General features: G+C 43.0%; 3 protein-coding genes and 1 pseudogene across 3 annotated transcripts; all 4 read left to right on the forward strand.

The window, feature by feature from the left end:
* Positions 1 to 124: 124 nt before the first annotated feature.
* Positions 125 to 6,662, forward strand: scinla (scinderin like a). The gene is made up of 17 exons (XM_029146419.3): positions 125 to 281; positions 1,214 to 1,406; positions 1,508 to 1,662; positions 2,115 to 2,276; positions 2,361 to 2,510; positions 2,695 to 2,784; positions 2,876 to 3,008; positions 3,093 to 3,181; positions 3,278 to 3,493; positions 3,576 to 3,709; positions 4,733 to 4,823; positions 5,104 to 5,274; positions 5,384 to 5,558; positions 5,636 to 5,751; positions 5,827 to 5,904; positions 6,002 to 6,062; positions 6,135 to 6,662. The coding sequence occupies exons 2-17, from the start codon at positions 1,226 to 1,228 to the stop codon at positions 6,302 to 6,304; spliced, it is 2,172 nt and encodes a 723-aa protein (XP_029002252.1). The 5' UTR covers positions 125 to 281; positions 1,214 to 1,225; the 3' UTR covers positions 6,305 to 6,662.
* A 148-nt stretch (positions 6,663 to 6,810) lies between these two features.
* zgc:109982 (uncharacterized protein LOC553564 homolog) lies at positions 6,811 to 9,408 on the forward strand. The gene is made up of 6 exons (XM_029146420.3): positions 6,811 to 7,034; positions 7,329 to 7,490; positions 7,577 to 7,756; positions 7,842 to 7,935; positions 8,315 to 8,498; positions 8,591 to 9,408. Exons 1-6 carry the CDS (start codon positions 6,938 to 6,940, stop codon positions 8,819 to 8,821), a joined length of 948 nt encoding a protein of 315 aa, XP_029002253.1. The 5' UTR covers positions 6,811 to 6,937; the 3' UTR covers positions 8,822 to 9,408.
* A 188-nt stretch (positions 9,409 to 9,596) lies between these two features.
* On the forward strand, positions 9,597 to 12,301 carry dr1 (down-regulator of transcription 1). Its single transcript, XM_029146422.3, has 3 exons — positions 9,597 to 10,458; positions 10,562 to 10,725; positions 11,126 to 12,301. Exons 1-3 carry the CDS (start codon positions 10,239 to 10,241, stop codon positions 11,270 to 11,272), a joined length of 531 nt encoding a protein of 176 aa, XP_029002255.1. The 5' UTR covers positions 9,597 to 10,238; the 3' UTR covers positions 11,273 to 12,301.
* Positions 12,302 to 12,449: 148 nt separating this feature from the next.
* LOC114853264 (protein wntless homolog) lies at positions 12,450 to 15,950 on the forward strand (annotated as a pseudogene).
* Positions 15,951 to 16,016: the final 66 nt, after the last annotated feature.

Consider the following 16,016-nt stretch of genomic DNA (forward strand, 5'->3'; position numbering starts at 1 on the left):
GGAGAAAGGTTTGTTTGTTTGTTTTCGTTCTTTTGAAACAAGTGGCGTTAAATGTAAGGTTTCATTAGAGTAGTTTCATAACGGCCCAGCCTTTCGGTTGAGGCTATGCTGTTTGCAGTCGGGGCTGGATCGGCTCCGGGCTCCGTGGTCACGCCTAGTCGTCAGAACGCGGATGTGCGGGCAGCCTATATAGAGGAGCCGAACCCGTAGAGTCGGGGCGGAACAAGAACAGCAGCGCAGCAGCTTCATCACAACCACCGTCTGTCTCCGTTCTTCACCAGGTACTGGAAACGTTTCTGCTACTGCAGTAGAAAAGAATAGTGTTTCAGATGGTTGCTTCACTGTAACGCGTGAAAAGTTGATTCAATTTTTAGCTCTGATCCCAAATAAGCTAATTTTACGAGTTAAAGAGCCAAGTGAATGCTATAGAGCGGTGCATTTGTACAATAATGTAAAACAAGTTTGGGAACAGAGGATTAGGCTGCAGTTAATGACAAACTTAAATAGTCCAGGATCCAGCCAAAAATTCATCACACAATAAGAATCACCAGACAACAGTTTCCTGTGAGTCCTCAGCGTTAAACAACTGTTTCCCTGCTTCATAATACAGATTCACATTAACTCTGAGCTGCGTGGTAATAATTACATAGCAGCTGTGATAGGAGACGTTGTCTTTGCCTCTCGGGTGTGGTCCATGTGATGGCAATACACCACTTCACCACATCAGCCTCATAATCAAGCGGCGAGGGGGCTGGTCACGCCCTGCAAGGCGACGTCGCGTGCTTTTTTTTCGTCTTCAATCACGTGCACGCGCGCACGCTTGATGACAGTGCATCTGAAATACAGGTTACAGAACAAACAATAGAGCAAACACAGGAAGGAGCCCTTTAATTTAAAGTGGACCACAGGTTGATGTTATGGTCTGAGTTAAGTTTTAAGTGCTACAATGTTGAAAAGTTAGAATCACTACATAATGCGATGTTACCTGAATGGGTAATTAACATGGTAACATCTGGTTCCAGCTATGAAGCTTTTTTTTGAAGAACTGGCCAAGAAGTAAAAGCTTGTGGATGCATTGTTTTAAATTGTAATGTTTATGCATATATTAATAGAAGTATAAATAGAAGTTAATGTCTTTTCAGCCATGCATGCAACTTTGAGCTCTTTAATTAGCTGTTTTTCTTGTTGTATGACCCGGCGCATCTCCTCTCAGGTCCCGGGCACTATGGCATACCACAAGGAGTTTGAGACTGCAGGCAAGGTGCCTGGCTTGCAGGTGTGGAGGATTGAGAAAATGGATTTAAAGCCTGTCCCTAAAGAGCTCTACGGAAACTTCTTCATTGGAGATGCCTACATAGTTCTCTACACCACTGCTGCTCCCTCCTACAACGTCCACTCGTGGCTGGGTAATGGATTTTAATTCTTTGCCATCTCTTATAATATAAGTGAAATCTCCTCATTTGTGTGTCTATGCCTCCATGGTATTTAACGGCTGTTCACGCCACAGGAAATGAGGCTTCCCAGGACGAGAGTGGGGCTGCTGCCATCTTCATGAGCCAGCTGGATAACTTCATGGGTGGTGCCCCAAGACAGTTCACAGAGTTTCAAAACCAGGAGTCGGTCACTTTTATGGGCTACTTCAAGTCTGGCATCAGATATCAGGTGAAATACTCTGCTTGCATTCATTGATTGTGTATATAACATATTTAATAGAGTACTGGAGGTGTATCTTTTAGACACAAAAGCAACTCTAGAGCTACTAAGTAAATCAAAAATAGGGGTGGATTTATGTTTGTAACATGTTTATTTGAAAAGTGGAACTTTTGGTGGTGGTGTTGTTTGGAATAGTGTATAAAACAGTGGTTAGGCGCTCATGTTTTCCGCTGAAGGAGGTTTTGAAGGAGCTCGAACAGGAAATATCTCATCAGTGCCAAAACACCACAGAGCTGCAGATGTAAGGAGCAGAAGTAGGTCAGCAGAAATACCACATATGGTGCTGGTTTGAAGTTTGACGTTATAATAAATATAGTAACAAACCATGATATTAATATTCATAGTTATTAGCAACATTATAATATAATGGGTGTAGCTGAAGAGTTGTAATACTTTCACAGAAAGGTGGAGTGGCCTCAGGCTTCCACCACGTGGTGACCAATGCTGAAGATGTCAAGCGTCTGCTGCATGTTAAAGGTCGCCGTGCGATTAAAGCCACAGAGGTGGACCTGTCCTGGGCCAGCTTCAACAAAGGAGACTGCTTCATCATTGACTTGGGAAAGGTGATCTAGATTCAGGGCTAGCTATTCAAAATGACATGGACTTTAACATGCTTTAGGAGTTTTAATCTCCTCTCTTTCTGTTAGAACATCTACCTATGGTCTGGAAGTGAAAGCAATCGCTTTGAGCGGCTGAAATCCATGGAGCTGGCCATCGCTATCCGTGACAATGAGCGAAAAGGTCGTGCTGAAATACACATAATTGACGAAGGCCGTGAGCCAGAGGAAGTCCTTACAGTGAGCTTTCATCTTTTTCTACTTTTTCTAGTTTGCTTCAAACTTGGTTTAAACTTTAAAATGTCATGCCGTGTTGGTGGCCCTGAAAAATTTAAAAATGAACTTTGTGTGTGTGTGTGTGTGTGTGTGTGTGTGTGTGTGTGTGTGTGTGTGTGTGTGTGTGTGTGTGTGTGTGTGTGTGTAGGTGCTTGGACCGATGCCCGTCCTTAAACCAGGAAGTGACGATGACGCCGCTGCTGATATTAAAAACAAGAGCAATGCATCTCTCTATGTGGTACTGTAGATACTGCACATATTTAACCTCTCTGAATTATATTATTACATCGCCTGAAAGAGTCACGTTTACTGTTTTGACTTTATTCCAGATTTCCGATGCTGCTGGGTCCATGAAAACCAGTTTGGTGGCAGACAAGCCCCCGTTTAAACAAAACATGCTCTCAAAGAGTGATTGCTTCATTTTGGACAATGGCGCAGACAGGAAGGTTTTCGTATGGAAAGGTAGTGGCGATAGTTACCTGTACATTCCTGCAACCTGGTAAAGTGCTGAAACTTTAACAAGCCTTCCACTCTGCTATACTTGAGGGCCGGAGGCAAATGAAGCGGAGCGCAAGGCAGCTCTATCTGCTGCAAACAAGTTCATCCAGGAGAAGAATTACCCACAGAACACTCAGGTCAGTGTCCTGTCAGACCCTAACACTTCCTGCCTCATCTTCCCACTTATTTACAGTACGTGCTGCGCTTCTGCGTTATCATTCTGCAATGCGTAGATCCAAACTATGCCAGCAGGGGGTGAGACCAGCCTGTTCAAGCAATACTTTTTCAACTGGCTGGACAAGGATGAGACCACCAAGCTGGGGGTGTCCTGCGTCCCCGGTCGCATCGCCAAAGTCAAGCAGATTCCCTTCGATGCCTCCACACTCCACAGCAACAAGGCCATGGCTGCCCAGCACGCCATGGTGGATGACGGCTCTGGGAAGGTCCAGGTGGGGATGTCATCCTATGTGCTCCCAAATTTTGGTGTGCAGTTCTCATTCCATTAGATACTAACCACAAGGTGTGATTTAGATCTGGCGTGTGGAAAAAGGGGACAAAGCACCTGTGGACCCGTCCACCTATGGCCAGTTCTATGGTGGTGACTGTTACCTGGTGCTGTACAGCTACAAAGCAGGAGGCAAAGAGAACCATATAATCTACATCTGGTGAGTTCAGACTTATTCAGCTAGGTTGGATTCATCTGTTAAGCGGGCAGCAGGCATCCACTAAGGGGTATACCGGAAATGATAGTTGCAGTGTGCTGGTGTTTCTCCTCTTCTTACGCAAGAAAAGCACCATTGCAGTAAACGTCATAAGTTGTTATTATTGCATCACATGACCATTGCTATCTTCTCAACAGACATAAATTAAATAGATTCGATTTATACATACATCACATGTGTCGTGAATCTGGACTTGGATTTCCGGATTTTTGACCACTGCTTGCCTGACCACGTTTTTGCCTGTCCTTCTGAAGTCCTTTTACTCCAGTCCAGTCTCAGAGCTGTGCATTTGGGTCCTTCGCTCCTTCATCCTGACAACATGTCATTTTAGGTTTGAAAAATTGGAATTGGTGGTGCTTGTACAGCTGATCTGAATACAGGAAATCTGCTGTGAAAACCATTCTATTATTCTGTTATACCTGCATCGAATGACCCTCTGTACCATCACTGTCCATGTGGTGGCACTAGAGACATTTGTAAGAATTCACCATAAGTGTAATATTAGACAGGTATAATTCCAACATATTGAAATTTTAGTTTACTAAATATCATGGGGGCGGCACGGTGGTGCGGTGGGTAGCACTGTCGCCTTACAGCAAGAAGGTTCTGGGTGGAGTTTGGAGTCTCCCCGTGTTTGCGTGGGTTCTCTCCGGGTTCTCCGGCTTCCTCCCACAGTCCAAAGACGTGCATTAGGTTGATTGGCTTCTCTCCATTGCCCGTAGGTGTGAGTGTGTGAGTGTATGGTTGTCTGTCTATGTGTTGCCCTGCGATGGACTGGCGACCTGTCCAGGGTGTACCCTGCCTCTCGCCCGTAGCCAGCTGGGATAGGCTCAAGCACCCCTGTGACCCCGCACTAGGGAGTAAGCGGTTAAGAAAATGGATGGATGGATAAATATCATGGTTTTGTGTGTTGGTGAACACATTTGCCTTCAGACTGAATCAGTGCTCCCTATTCATCATCTTTAGGCAGGGGAGGAAATGCTCTAAGGATGAGCTGGGTGCTTCAGCCATTCTTGCTGTCAAGCTGGATGATTCCATGGGTGGAGTAGCTACACAGGTGAGTTAGACGTTATATCTGATGCACTCCTTCACAGGAACAGTTTAAAAACCTAAAATCTGTCAGTAGCAGTGGCTTAGTGCAATTAGTAGGGGGATTTTCTTATCTTAAATTGGAACCAGACTACCAGACTCCAACCACCATCACCTCTGGTCTCTATGCTGAATTCAGCACAACAGCTTAGTCCTGCAATACAAAAGCATAAGAGCATGAATCCTCTCACACTCACACTGATCTTTCATACACTTACTATATTAAGCTATTACTGTGTCTCCTGCAGGTTCGTGTGTCTCAGGGCCAGGAACCCCCTCATCTTGTGAGCTTGTTTAAGGGCAAGCTTTTAGTGGTCCACATGGGTGGGACATCCCGTAGCGGTGGTGACACCAAGCCTGGGAAGACAAGACTCTTCCATATCCGCACCAGCTCCACCAAAGACACACGGGCTGTTGAGGTCAGACGCGTTTATTGCCTAAAACTCGCATATACAAGCATTTAAATTTTGAACAACTACAGTACTGTACTGTAACACTATTTTCTTTATGGTGCCTTATTTGCTGTAGGTGGAGCCCGTTGCTTCCTCTCTGAACACTAATGACGTGTTTGTGCTGAAGTCCCCCGATTCTCTAACCATATGGAAGGGAAAGGGGTCAAGTGCTCAGGAATTAGCTGCAGGAAAGTATGTAGCTGGTCTGCTGGGGGGAGCTGTTGCTGAGGTGGAGGAGACCAAGGAGCCCGGTGAGTGTTGGGGATTTTGGTCTGCGATTTGAACTTTTATGAAGAGCAAAGTCTGACGTTTCTTTCATCGCGGTTAGATTGTTTCTGGAAAGCACTGAGTGGGAAGAAGCAGTACCAGACCTCACCCGCTCTGCAGAAGGTCGTCAAGCCTCCACAACTGTATGGATGTTCAAACAAGACTGGCAGGCTAATAGTGAGTAGTTTGTGGCGGTACTAGACAATTTAGCCTGTTTTACTACCTTCATTTTGTTATTAACTCAATCTTTAGGCAGAACCAGTGCCTGGCGAGTTTACACAAATGGATCTGGCAACTGATGATGTTATGATTCTGGACGCTGGAGATCAGGTACGTTGTCTTCATCTGTAATAACTCCTTAGTCAGTGGTCTATTTTCTGACTTTTTATGGTTACCTTATACTATCTGTGGGTGTTTGTCCCACCAGCTCTATATTTGGATTGGAAATGATGCTAATGACACGGAGAAGACTGGAGCGCCCAAGATTGGTAGGAGAACGATGAGAAACACAAGCATACTAAAAAGACATTGTTTCCAAACTGAGCTTCTTTTTCTTTCAGCTCAAGACTATTTGAATTCAGACCCTTCTGGTCGCCGCGATACCCCCATCTACATCATCAAACAGGGAGAGGAGCCGGCCTGCTTTGAGGGCTGGTTCCAAGCCTGGGATCGTACGCTGTGGGATAAAGATCCTATGCAACTCATCCAGCAGCGCATCAAGAAGCACTAGTGCTGTAAAACACCACAAAGAGTTTTACAGTTTATTATGTACCGCTGGATGCCAAAGCTTTTTCATTACACAATATAGTACAAACCTGGAACAGTGGGTGCGAGGCTGCAGGAAGGTGTATTGATTTAATATTTCCATTTTTTTTAAATGATAAACTGATGTGTTCCTGTGAAACATCAAGATGCACTATCTACCATGTTCCATGTGGCGTTTAAGGTTCTAAGGTTTTATTAGTAACAAATTGATTACTGTCTTTGACAAAAAGAACGTGTAGTTTTATATCAGTTTTCTCTTTTTAGATCTTTGCTTGCACAGATAAATTTAGATTAAATAAAACATGATCGTAAATTAAAAAAAATGCTTTGACTGACTTTATTATCTGTCTAGGACATATTTGCACATCTCCCCATTTAAATTATAAACTTGTGTTTATTTTCACAAATCCCCTGTGGACATACAGTAGGGACCACGTGGAGCCCATGCATGATGCTAATCTGTCCATGTGCAAAAGGCTTATGCTGAGTTGCAGACCTGTGGATTAAGGAGTGGGCTTTTAAAGCCTCCTCCACCATCCCCTTTGTTCTCATTCACTCACTGCCGCTGGAGCTGTCAGACCAACGCTAACCAGGCGCAATGAACCAGAAGGTGGTACTCATAACTGGCTGCTCCTCTGGGATCGGCCTCGCCCTGGCTGTCCGCTTCGCCAACGATGAGAAGAAGAGGTTCATGGGTAAATAAACCACATTTTGAAGACAGACTCAGTATGAACTTGCTGTGGTTCTGTTTTGCGAATTGTTGCTGTCACTGACATGCACATGAATGGAGAAATACAATAAAAGAAATAAGAGGTTGCGTCATTAAGGTGTGTGTAGTATATACAGTGTCAATAACTGGAGACTTAAAAGTTTATGAGATGAAGAGAATTGTTTTCATTTTCATTGTTTTCATCATAAATCCAACAAGGATAACTATTAATCATTTATAAAGTAAATCTCAAGGTCACAACATTGTTTTTTTGTCTTAGTCTATGCCACCATGAGGAACCTGAGCAAGAGTAAGGCATTGGTCGAAGCAGCAGGTCGCAGTTTGGGTAGAACCTTGGAGATCAAACAGTTGGACGTGTGTGACGAGAACTCCATCAAGGCCTGTGTGGACAGCTTGCCAGAGCGCAGGGTGGACATTCTAAGTAAGCGCACACCAGCTGTGAATATTCTCCTGCTGCCGCTACAGACTTCCATTACATCCTGTGCCATGCTTGCCTTTCTTTCTCAGTAAGTAACGCAGGACTGGGTCTGATTGGCCCTATCGAGTGTCAGTCTATAGAGCAGATGAAGGTCGTTATGGATACCAACTTCTTTGGGTTTGTTCGGCTGCTGAAGGAAATCCTGCCTGACATGAAGAGGAGGAAACGGGGCCACATTGTGGTCATCAGCAGCGTCATGGGCATTCAAGGTGGAGATGTTTACATCTTCTCATCACAAGGTCATTTGCCTGTGGTGATAACATTGGGTCCTAACAGTGTTTTTTTCTGTTTTAGGAATGCTATTTAATGACATCTACTCAGCATCCAAGTTTGCTGTGGAAGGCTTTTGTGAAAGCTTAGTAGTGCAATCAATGAGGTTTAAAATCAAGTAGGTTCAAATGCTGATCCTTGTACAGTGTCTGTAAGTTGTCTTGTACCGGTTCCTGTACTCTCAACGCTAGGCTCTACTGAGCTTCAGTATAAATGTCTGGAAACCAGCACTTGTGTAACATTCATGTTGCACAACTAGATCTCACCAGAAACAAAATATGGAAAATATGCCACTTAAAACATGTCCACAGCACACCCCTCTAGAAGGCAAGTCCCAGCACAGCAGCTATTAGGAATTATAAATATTATAGAAATGTTGCACCGCTCTGAAGAATAACTTCTATTAGTTTAATTTACTTGGTGGGTACGTTTTCTACAAAGAGAATCCATGCTTTGATATTTTTTATATTTGTTCTGTACTTCCTTTTGGATTTCAGTATCACCCTGATAGAGCCTGGCCCGGTGATAACTGAGTTTGAGCATAAGGTCTACGGGGAGGGATTGAAGACTGATCTCAGCAAAGCCGACAAAGACACTGCTGACATGTTCACCAACATTTACTTGAAGAACTACAGGGAAATCTTTGAAAGTGTTGGTCAGACTGCTGAGGATATAGCAGAGGTAAGGTGCTATTAATGTTCCTAATGGCAACAGGGATAAAACATCAGAAGTTATTTCTGCTTAGTTCCCAGTTCTGTTTGTTTTCCTCCTAGCATACCCTGATGATCGTCACCATGGACAACCCACCGTTCCGTCATCAGACAAACATGCTTTACACTCCTATGACCACGCTAAAATATGCCGACCCCAGCGGTGACCTCTCCATCGATGAGTTTTACAAAATGGTGTTTGAGCATGACAAGGTGTTCCACGCCAGCTTGAACTTTCTCAAACTTCTGCGCTGGAGAAGTAGAAAGAGTTTTAGCTTGGAAAAAAGCAAATGACTCTGTCTCCAAGTAGTCCGTGCTCAGTCTTGCTTGAAATTCCCGTAGCTGTGAGACATTTTTGTGATGAAATGTTGAAACAAAAAAAATTAAAAGCCATAGATGCAACAGTTTAAACTCTTTTTCTTGTCTCTTCCGGCTGCAGGGTTTAAGCTACAGTCAGTACACTGAACTGACCACCATAAATGTCTTATCCCGTTAAGCCTCCAAGCCCATTATCATGTAGTGTGTAAGTAGAAGCGATTTGTACAGGAAAGAACAACACGGGCAGCGCTTCAGGAAAAGAATTTACATAGTTTATAAGGTCATACGCCTTTATGGGGTGAGATTTTCTTGAATAATGTTTTAAATATTCCATTCATTCATTAAAAATATTTGCTGTACTACTTTGTCAACCAGCTCTGTTAGTAACAAACTATGACAGTGGATTATGTAAACTATTTACACAGGGATAATCTGGATTCAGCTCTTTAGTTTAAGCCTCAAAGCACACAAATTCTTACCAAGGAAGCTTTTAATGTGATACAGTCTGGTCTTAATGTGTAGGCAGAAAATAGTAGGTCAATAAAATAGAAGGTGAAATCTTCCCTACTTTTTCTACTCTCTTATTTATTCTTTTGAGTTTTTGTGTCATATTTTGTACATACTGTAAAGCACATTAATGATAGTTAAAAAAATAATAACTCAATGAAACAGCATTAATGATTGTAATTATTTAAGTGACCGAGAGATGGCAGTAAACACCAGCTAGGCAGCTTTAACCATCCATTGGTGACACGCCGTTTCCGGGTCTGTGGATGACGTTGCATCCGGACAATAGAAGCTAATGTTGCGCAGAAAACAAAATTATAACTTAATTGAAACTGCAGTTTTAAAATGATTTGACACGTTCGATTTCTTCGACCAATGCAGCGAAGTGTAAACCGGATGGGTTGTGGCGCCTGTATTCTCCCGGACGTCTCTGCCCAGCTAACTATTTAGCTATGAACTGCGGGGGAAGTTCATTGTTAGCCTAGCATTAGCCATGCTCCCGGACTCCGCTTTCACTTTACTACGGGATTGCGGCTTGCCTGCAAGATGTACCATAGCTACTAGCTAGCTAAACAGTGTCTCTAGTATTACTGTGCTTGTGTTGTCTCATCTTGGCTCCAGTGTCACTTAGGCGTTTAATTATCCGTCACATTCTGTGGAACTGCGGCCGTCTGTAGGAACAACACCTCGAACTTAGCCTAGTTAGCAAGTTACCAGCTAAATCGGAGGAAACTGCTTTTGCGTGGTAGCTTCTAAGCAGGTTGACGTTGTTTAGAAGCGGACAGTAACTTTATGAACTCAGGAAGACCTATCTGCTGCTAAGGTTTTTCAACTCTCGGCTAACACTCGCCAGTCCATTCGCTTTGGTTTCTGGCATTCTGCCACGATGGCTTCTTCATCTGGAAATGACGACGACCTCACCATCCCCAGGGCAGCTATCAACAAGATGATTAAAGAAACGCTCCCAAACGTACGAGTGGCAAACGATGCCAGGGAACTTGTGGTTAACTGTTGTACGGAGTTCATACACCTCATATCTTCAGAAGCCAACGAAATATGCAACAAGTCTGAAAAGAAGACAATTTCCCCGGAGCACGTTATCAACGGTAAGTCCTGCTGGGTTTTAAACGTATTAGTGAGGACGAGGGTGTGTGTCCCCCTCTGCTTTGACTTTGAACCGCAGACCGCAATCATGTTTTCACACTACAGCTCTGGAGAGTCTCGGTTTCGCGTCGTACATCACGGAGGTGAAAGACGTCCTGCAGGAGTGTAAAACCGTCGCTCTCAAGCGGAGGAAGGCCAGCTCTCGACTGGAGAACCTGGGCATCCCAGAGGAAGAGCTCCTCAGACAACAGCAGGAATTGTTTGCAAAGGTATGATATAAAAAGACAAAGCCATTTTTCCTTTCCCCCCCATGAATGCACAGTTGATGGGTGGAAATCACCACCTCAACAACAACCATAAATATAATACATTATCTTATAGGTTGTAGTTTTATGGATGAAGAGATTCAACTAAGCATAGGTATGATTTATGAATAAATTTTTTGTCAAAATGTCAACTGAAGTTAAAAGTAAAATGGGTCATATCAGTCGTGTCAAATCAAATAAGCTTTAAGGTTCATGGATTTTATCCGTTAATGACTTATGTTTAACTTATACGCATAAGCATGGCTACAAGTCAAAAATAAAGATATTTAATATTTTACTTGACACAAACTACAATTATCAGCCATTTTGTGAAATAAATTCTGCTGTGCTTGTGTCTCTGCAGGCACGGCAGCAGCAGGCAGAGATCGCACAGCAGGAGTGGTTGCAGATGCAGCAGGCCGCTCAGCAGGCGCAGATGGCCGCAGCATCCGCCAGCACTGCCCAGCAGGTCGGCTCCTCTCAGGACGAAGACGAAGAGGATGATATGTGATCCTGGGACTCGGTTGTACCTTGTTTGAATCTTTCCCTGCGACAGTGTTGGGACACTAATCCCCCAGTAGTGTCATCAAGTGGGACACAAGGCAGGTTTGGTTGCTGATACACCTCAGTGAAACCCAGGAATTGCACAATTGGAATGGACAGTGGAGTGGTAATGAAAGGGGATTTCAAGATAGCCACACACAGAAAATAATTAGGACTGAGAGGCAGAGACATGACAGTTGGTGACATTTTTGATTACTCATTTCCCCCTTTTTCCAGTTGCTTCTGTTTTTTGTGTTAATGTTATGTTGGGAGTAACTTGTAGATTTCTGGACGTGTTGACACTGATGGCAGATGTTTACTGGCATGTCACTGAATTCTGATAATACGGCGAGGGTTTACTTCTAGTGATGCTGTGCCAGTTAGCTTACTTATGTCATCCGTTAGGCTAGCTCAGAATGGTTTAAGGGAACTGCCACTGAGCACCTGATTCCTCGTTTCGTGTGTTTTGATGGTCGTTTTTACATTAAAGGATTTTTCTTTAATTTCCTTTAGGTCTAATTGTTCAACAGTGGATAATTTGAGGACCTGTGGATATAGGATTTATTTTGTTAAGTAGAGAAATAAATGGTCATTTTGTTTCATTTTAGCTCATTTAAAACTTTTTTTTTTCTTCTTCTACCTTGACACAGCCACAGTATTTGTAATTCGCTACACCTATGAGATAGCGAGAGAGAGAGAGAATTTCTCATAGAACCAAAGATAGAGGAGACCATTGACGGCATAGGTGCTACCGTGATCCTCATCGCTGTCTCCAGGTCGGTGTTAAAATGTTGAGGATTATTGTTAATCGATAACTTTGTAAGAGTCTTTGATACATAGGTTAATCTAACTTCCCATCAGCCCAGGTGCAGTATCAAACATTTGCATTGTGACTGTGGTCAATCCTCAGTGTAAAGACTAGTCATTTAGTTGTAATACACCTCCACTCACCTAGCTGTATTCTGTAAGCAATAAAGGAATCATGTTTTATAGACAATGCTGTTCTGTTTTTTTTTCCTTTTCATTTATTGTGTTGTCACAACCCACTGCCTCCCTTGCGCATGCTCTGTTTGACAGTGATTTCTGGTGTATCCCTTTTAAAAGAGCACTCAGGTACACAAGCACTCTGTGTTCTATGACCACAGGCTTCTCGTCTCCATTGTCACTTTAACAATTTATCTTTAAAGATGGCAGAAGCAATCGTTGAAAACATGAGCACCAAGAAACTGCTGTTCTTGGGGATTTCTGTTTTTGTTTTTCAACTCATTTCTTCTATGGTTGGAGCATTGATTGGTAAGTATATTACTAAAATTCGAAGGTTAACATGCAGGTAGGTAGGGTAAAAACTAGACCAATCACTTTTTGTTCAATTCAGATCTGTTAGAATAAAATATTTCTTCAGTTTGTTTTGTTTTGCCGCAGCTCCCAGTCCCACCAGTGCCATTCGGTACTTGGCTACGAAATGCATACGTCGCCCCAGAGCACGTAGTTGGCTTGTGCCAGCCGGATCAAATCGCTGCCAGCAGGTACACAGTTTTGACGACCCTGTGGCGAAAACGCTGGATGCCAATGACATTGTTTTTTCTGTGCATCTGCCTCTTCCTGACATGGAGATGACCCCCTGGTTTCAGTATCTGCTGGCTGTTCTACAGCTCGACATTGCATTCAAAGTGATTAATCAAATTGGTACGATCTGTTCTGCATGATTTCTTTTTCTGTGTGGTTTGTAGTAGACACAAACCCACCTCTTACTCTGTGCAGAGGAGGATGTTAGCCTCACCATAGATGCTGGTGTGGCATATAGAGACGACCTGGTGTCTGAATGGACCACAAAGTTTCAGTCAGTGGAGCAACGGCCACTCAAGTGTGTATTGGCATTCCCTAAGGTAAACCTGCAAAGCCGGGTTTGACATGCAAATGCATCACATCCAAATGTGCCCGTTTGTAGTGACTAGTAACAGTCCATGGTTTTGCAGACGTATGAAAATGAAGGTCGCTACTATCAGTGTGAACCCATCCCCTTCATGGAGCTGGCAAGTGTAGCACACAAATATTTTCTCATTAACCTGCGGTTGCCAGTGGATGACACAGTGAACACTGGCATTGGAGAAATAAAGACATATAGTGGTGAATTTTATTCTATTCTTGTCCTAACTTTGGCCTCATACGTTAAATACTTAACATTCCAGAATAAAACTTTTTTTTTTTTAAGGGCATCCACCAAAACGGAGGTTTTACTAAAGTGTGGATCAGCATGAAGACTGTGTTCAGTCCCTGTATATTTGTGACAGCATCCTGGTACTGGCACAGGATCAGGCTCATGGCCAGACCCCCAGTCCTCTTGGAAAAGTATAAGCCAGGAGTCTCTATTGTATCTATATTGTTAGATATACAGCAAATAAAGACTATTTTGGTGTGTGTGATGAGGCAGAAAGAGCTTACAGACAAAGTGATGTTTTGAGAACTTTACAAGGCAAAAAATGCGCCTCAAATCTATCTTAAATCTACTTAATTTAAAATGTAATAGATGCATTTATTAATCTAACTTAGCCTGTCAGTATTAGGTTGGATCGTACCTCTTTTACTTCTCCTGCTTCGGGGAGGTGTGTGAAGAGCAGAGGAGATGAAACATTCTTAAGTGCTTGGTTGGCCTGTTAGAACCAGGTCAATACTCTGCCTGCAGCACCAAGTCTTCTCTGAGGAGTAAATGTAGGTCACCACAGTGTGTATCTGTCCTGTTCAGAGTAATCTTTGCTCTGGGTGTCTCCATGACGCTCCTGAACGCACCCGTTGAGTGGCTCTCTCTGGGCTTTGAATGGACGTGGATGCTGCTATTCGAGGACTTCCGTCAGGGTGTCTACTCCGCGCTATTCTGTTTCTGGGTCATCTTCTGTGGTGAACACCTCATGGTTAGAACCTCATCCCTGTTCTTAATATTGCTTTTGCGATACTCACATTACAATTATGGCCTTTCTTTTGATAAATCTTGCAGGATCAAAGTCAGAGAAATCGTCTCTCGGTGTACTGGTGGCAGATTGGGCTTGTGCTTGTGCATCAGGTTTTGTGTTTGACAGCTGACGGTCTTCCTTCAAATATTTATATTGTTGATTTCTTATGAAGAGGAGTCCATTTGAAGAACCCTTTCTACAGTGTGTGGGCATCAGAAGTTGGTACAAACGTTTCAGTATCCTTTTGATGGTTGTTTGCCTCATGAAGCGATCCACACTTTTCCCTTGACTGTTCTCACAGATCACCTTTATTATTCTGGCTGGAATATGCGTATGCCTGTATTTCCTCTCCCTGTGCCACATGGTGCGCTGCGTGTTCAAGAGCATTAATGCGATAATGCAGTGTCTTCCTGCGATGCCATTGGTGAGAAGGCATCGCTATGAGGTTTGTTTTATTGGTTTACCCAAAAGTGTGAATCATGAATTAACACACAAACAATCAATAAAGAATGTTATAGTTTTTTAGTGTTGTTTTTGTTGGTTTGGGCCATAGGGTATGATCTTCAGGTTCAGGTTTTTGATGCTGATAACTCTGGGGTGTGCAGCCATGACCGTGATCTCCTTAATTTTAAATCAAGTAATTGCCTTATTAATAATCAGAATACAAGAATTTACTGCTGATTTTATGATAACTTTATAATTTACTATTTTCATAAGACCAGTCTTAAATATCATTCTAAACCTCTTGGTTTTCCAGCAGGTCAGTGAAAGGCACTGACACTAGAGAGGCCACACTGTTGAGGTGTATAGTGCCCTTCTCACGGGAACCTATGGCATGTGGAACCTGTATGTTTTCTCCATTATGTTCCTCTATGCCCCCTCCCACAAGCTCAGCAGAAAGCCTGGGCACTGTCAGCACGCAGGTGACATGTGGAGAGTAGTGGCCCACAGAGAGCTACAGGATTGCTGGGAAAGCAGCTGAGGAATAAGTCCCAATAACCACTTTTTACATGGATGGACAATTCTCATCTATAGCCTGTTGGCTGCTCTCACAACCCGTGAACCTAAATCCCCTGGTTTACTGAGGGACATCCTTCACCTGACGTCACCATGTGTCTGTAGTATAAAACGTTCTGTGGTGTTATGATGCAAACTTGTTTCTTTGTGATTCCTTATTAAAATTGAAAATGATCAGTGTCCTCAAGCTCTGTGTCGATTACAAAGTTAAGCCTGAACATCGAGTCAATAAAATTTAACAAATAACTCAGATTAATGTTGTGAATTTAGCTTCCCCTAACAAATTCATCAGCATCTCGAAATTATCCAGTAAGTTTTTTCACGTGGCCAATACTTTGATTTATGAATAAATATGGACAAAAGTCAAATTTAATAGTTTGAGTACTTTGAGTACTCTTTGTACTCATTCTGACTGCTTTTTACTCACTCACACCGATGGCATACAACTCTGCTGAGTAACCTAGGGCAATTCAGGGTCAACGTGTGACTAGAAGCTGTGAATTTATTTATTATATAGCTTCTAAAACACAGCCACCAAACTAACAGTAAAAGTAAAATTTAAAAGAAACCGGCCTATTGAGTATGTTTAAGAAGAACAAATGACTTTAAATCAGTCACAGTGAAAACAAGGGAAGACGCAACAACAAAGCCAAGCCTGAAATAGAACATTCTCTTCATAGGTCCTGATTCTTTTCAACTTTTGTGTTTTGCTAATTTTCCTTGTCTCTACCAGGGATGAGGTCTAAT

Source organism: Betta splendens, chromosome 4 (assembly GCF_900634795.4).
Source record: "Betta splendens chromosome 4, fBetSpl5.4, whole genome shotgun sequence".
NCBI classification, from domain to species: Eukaryota; Metazoa; Chordata; class Actinopteri; order Anabantiformes; family Osphronemidae; genus Betta; species Betta splendens.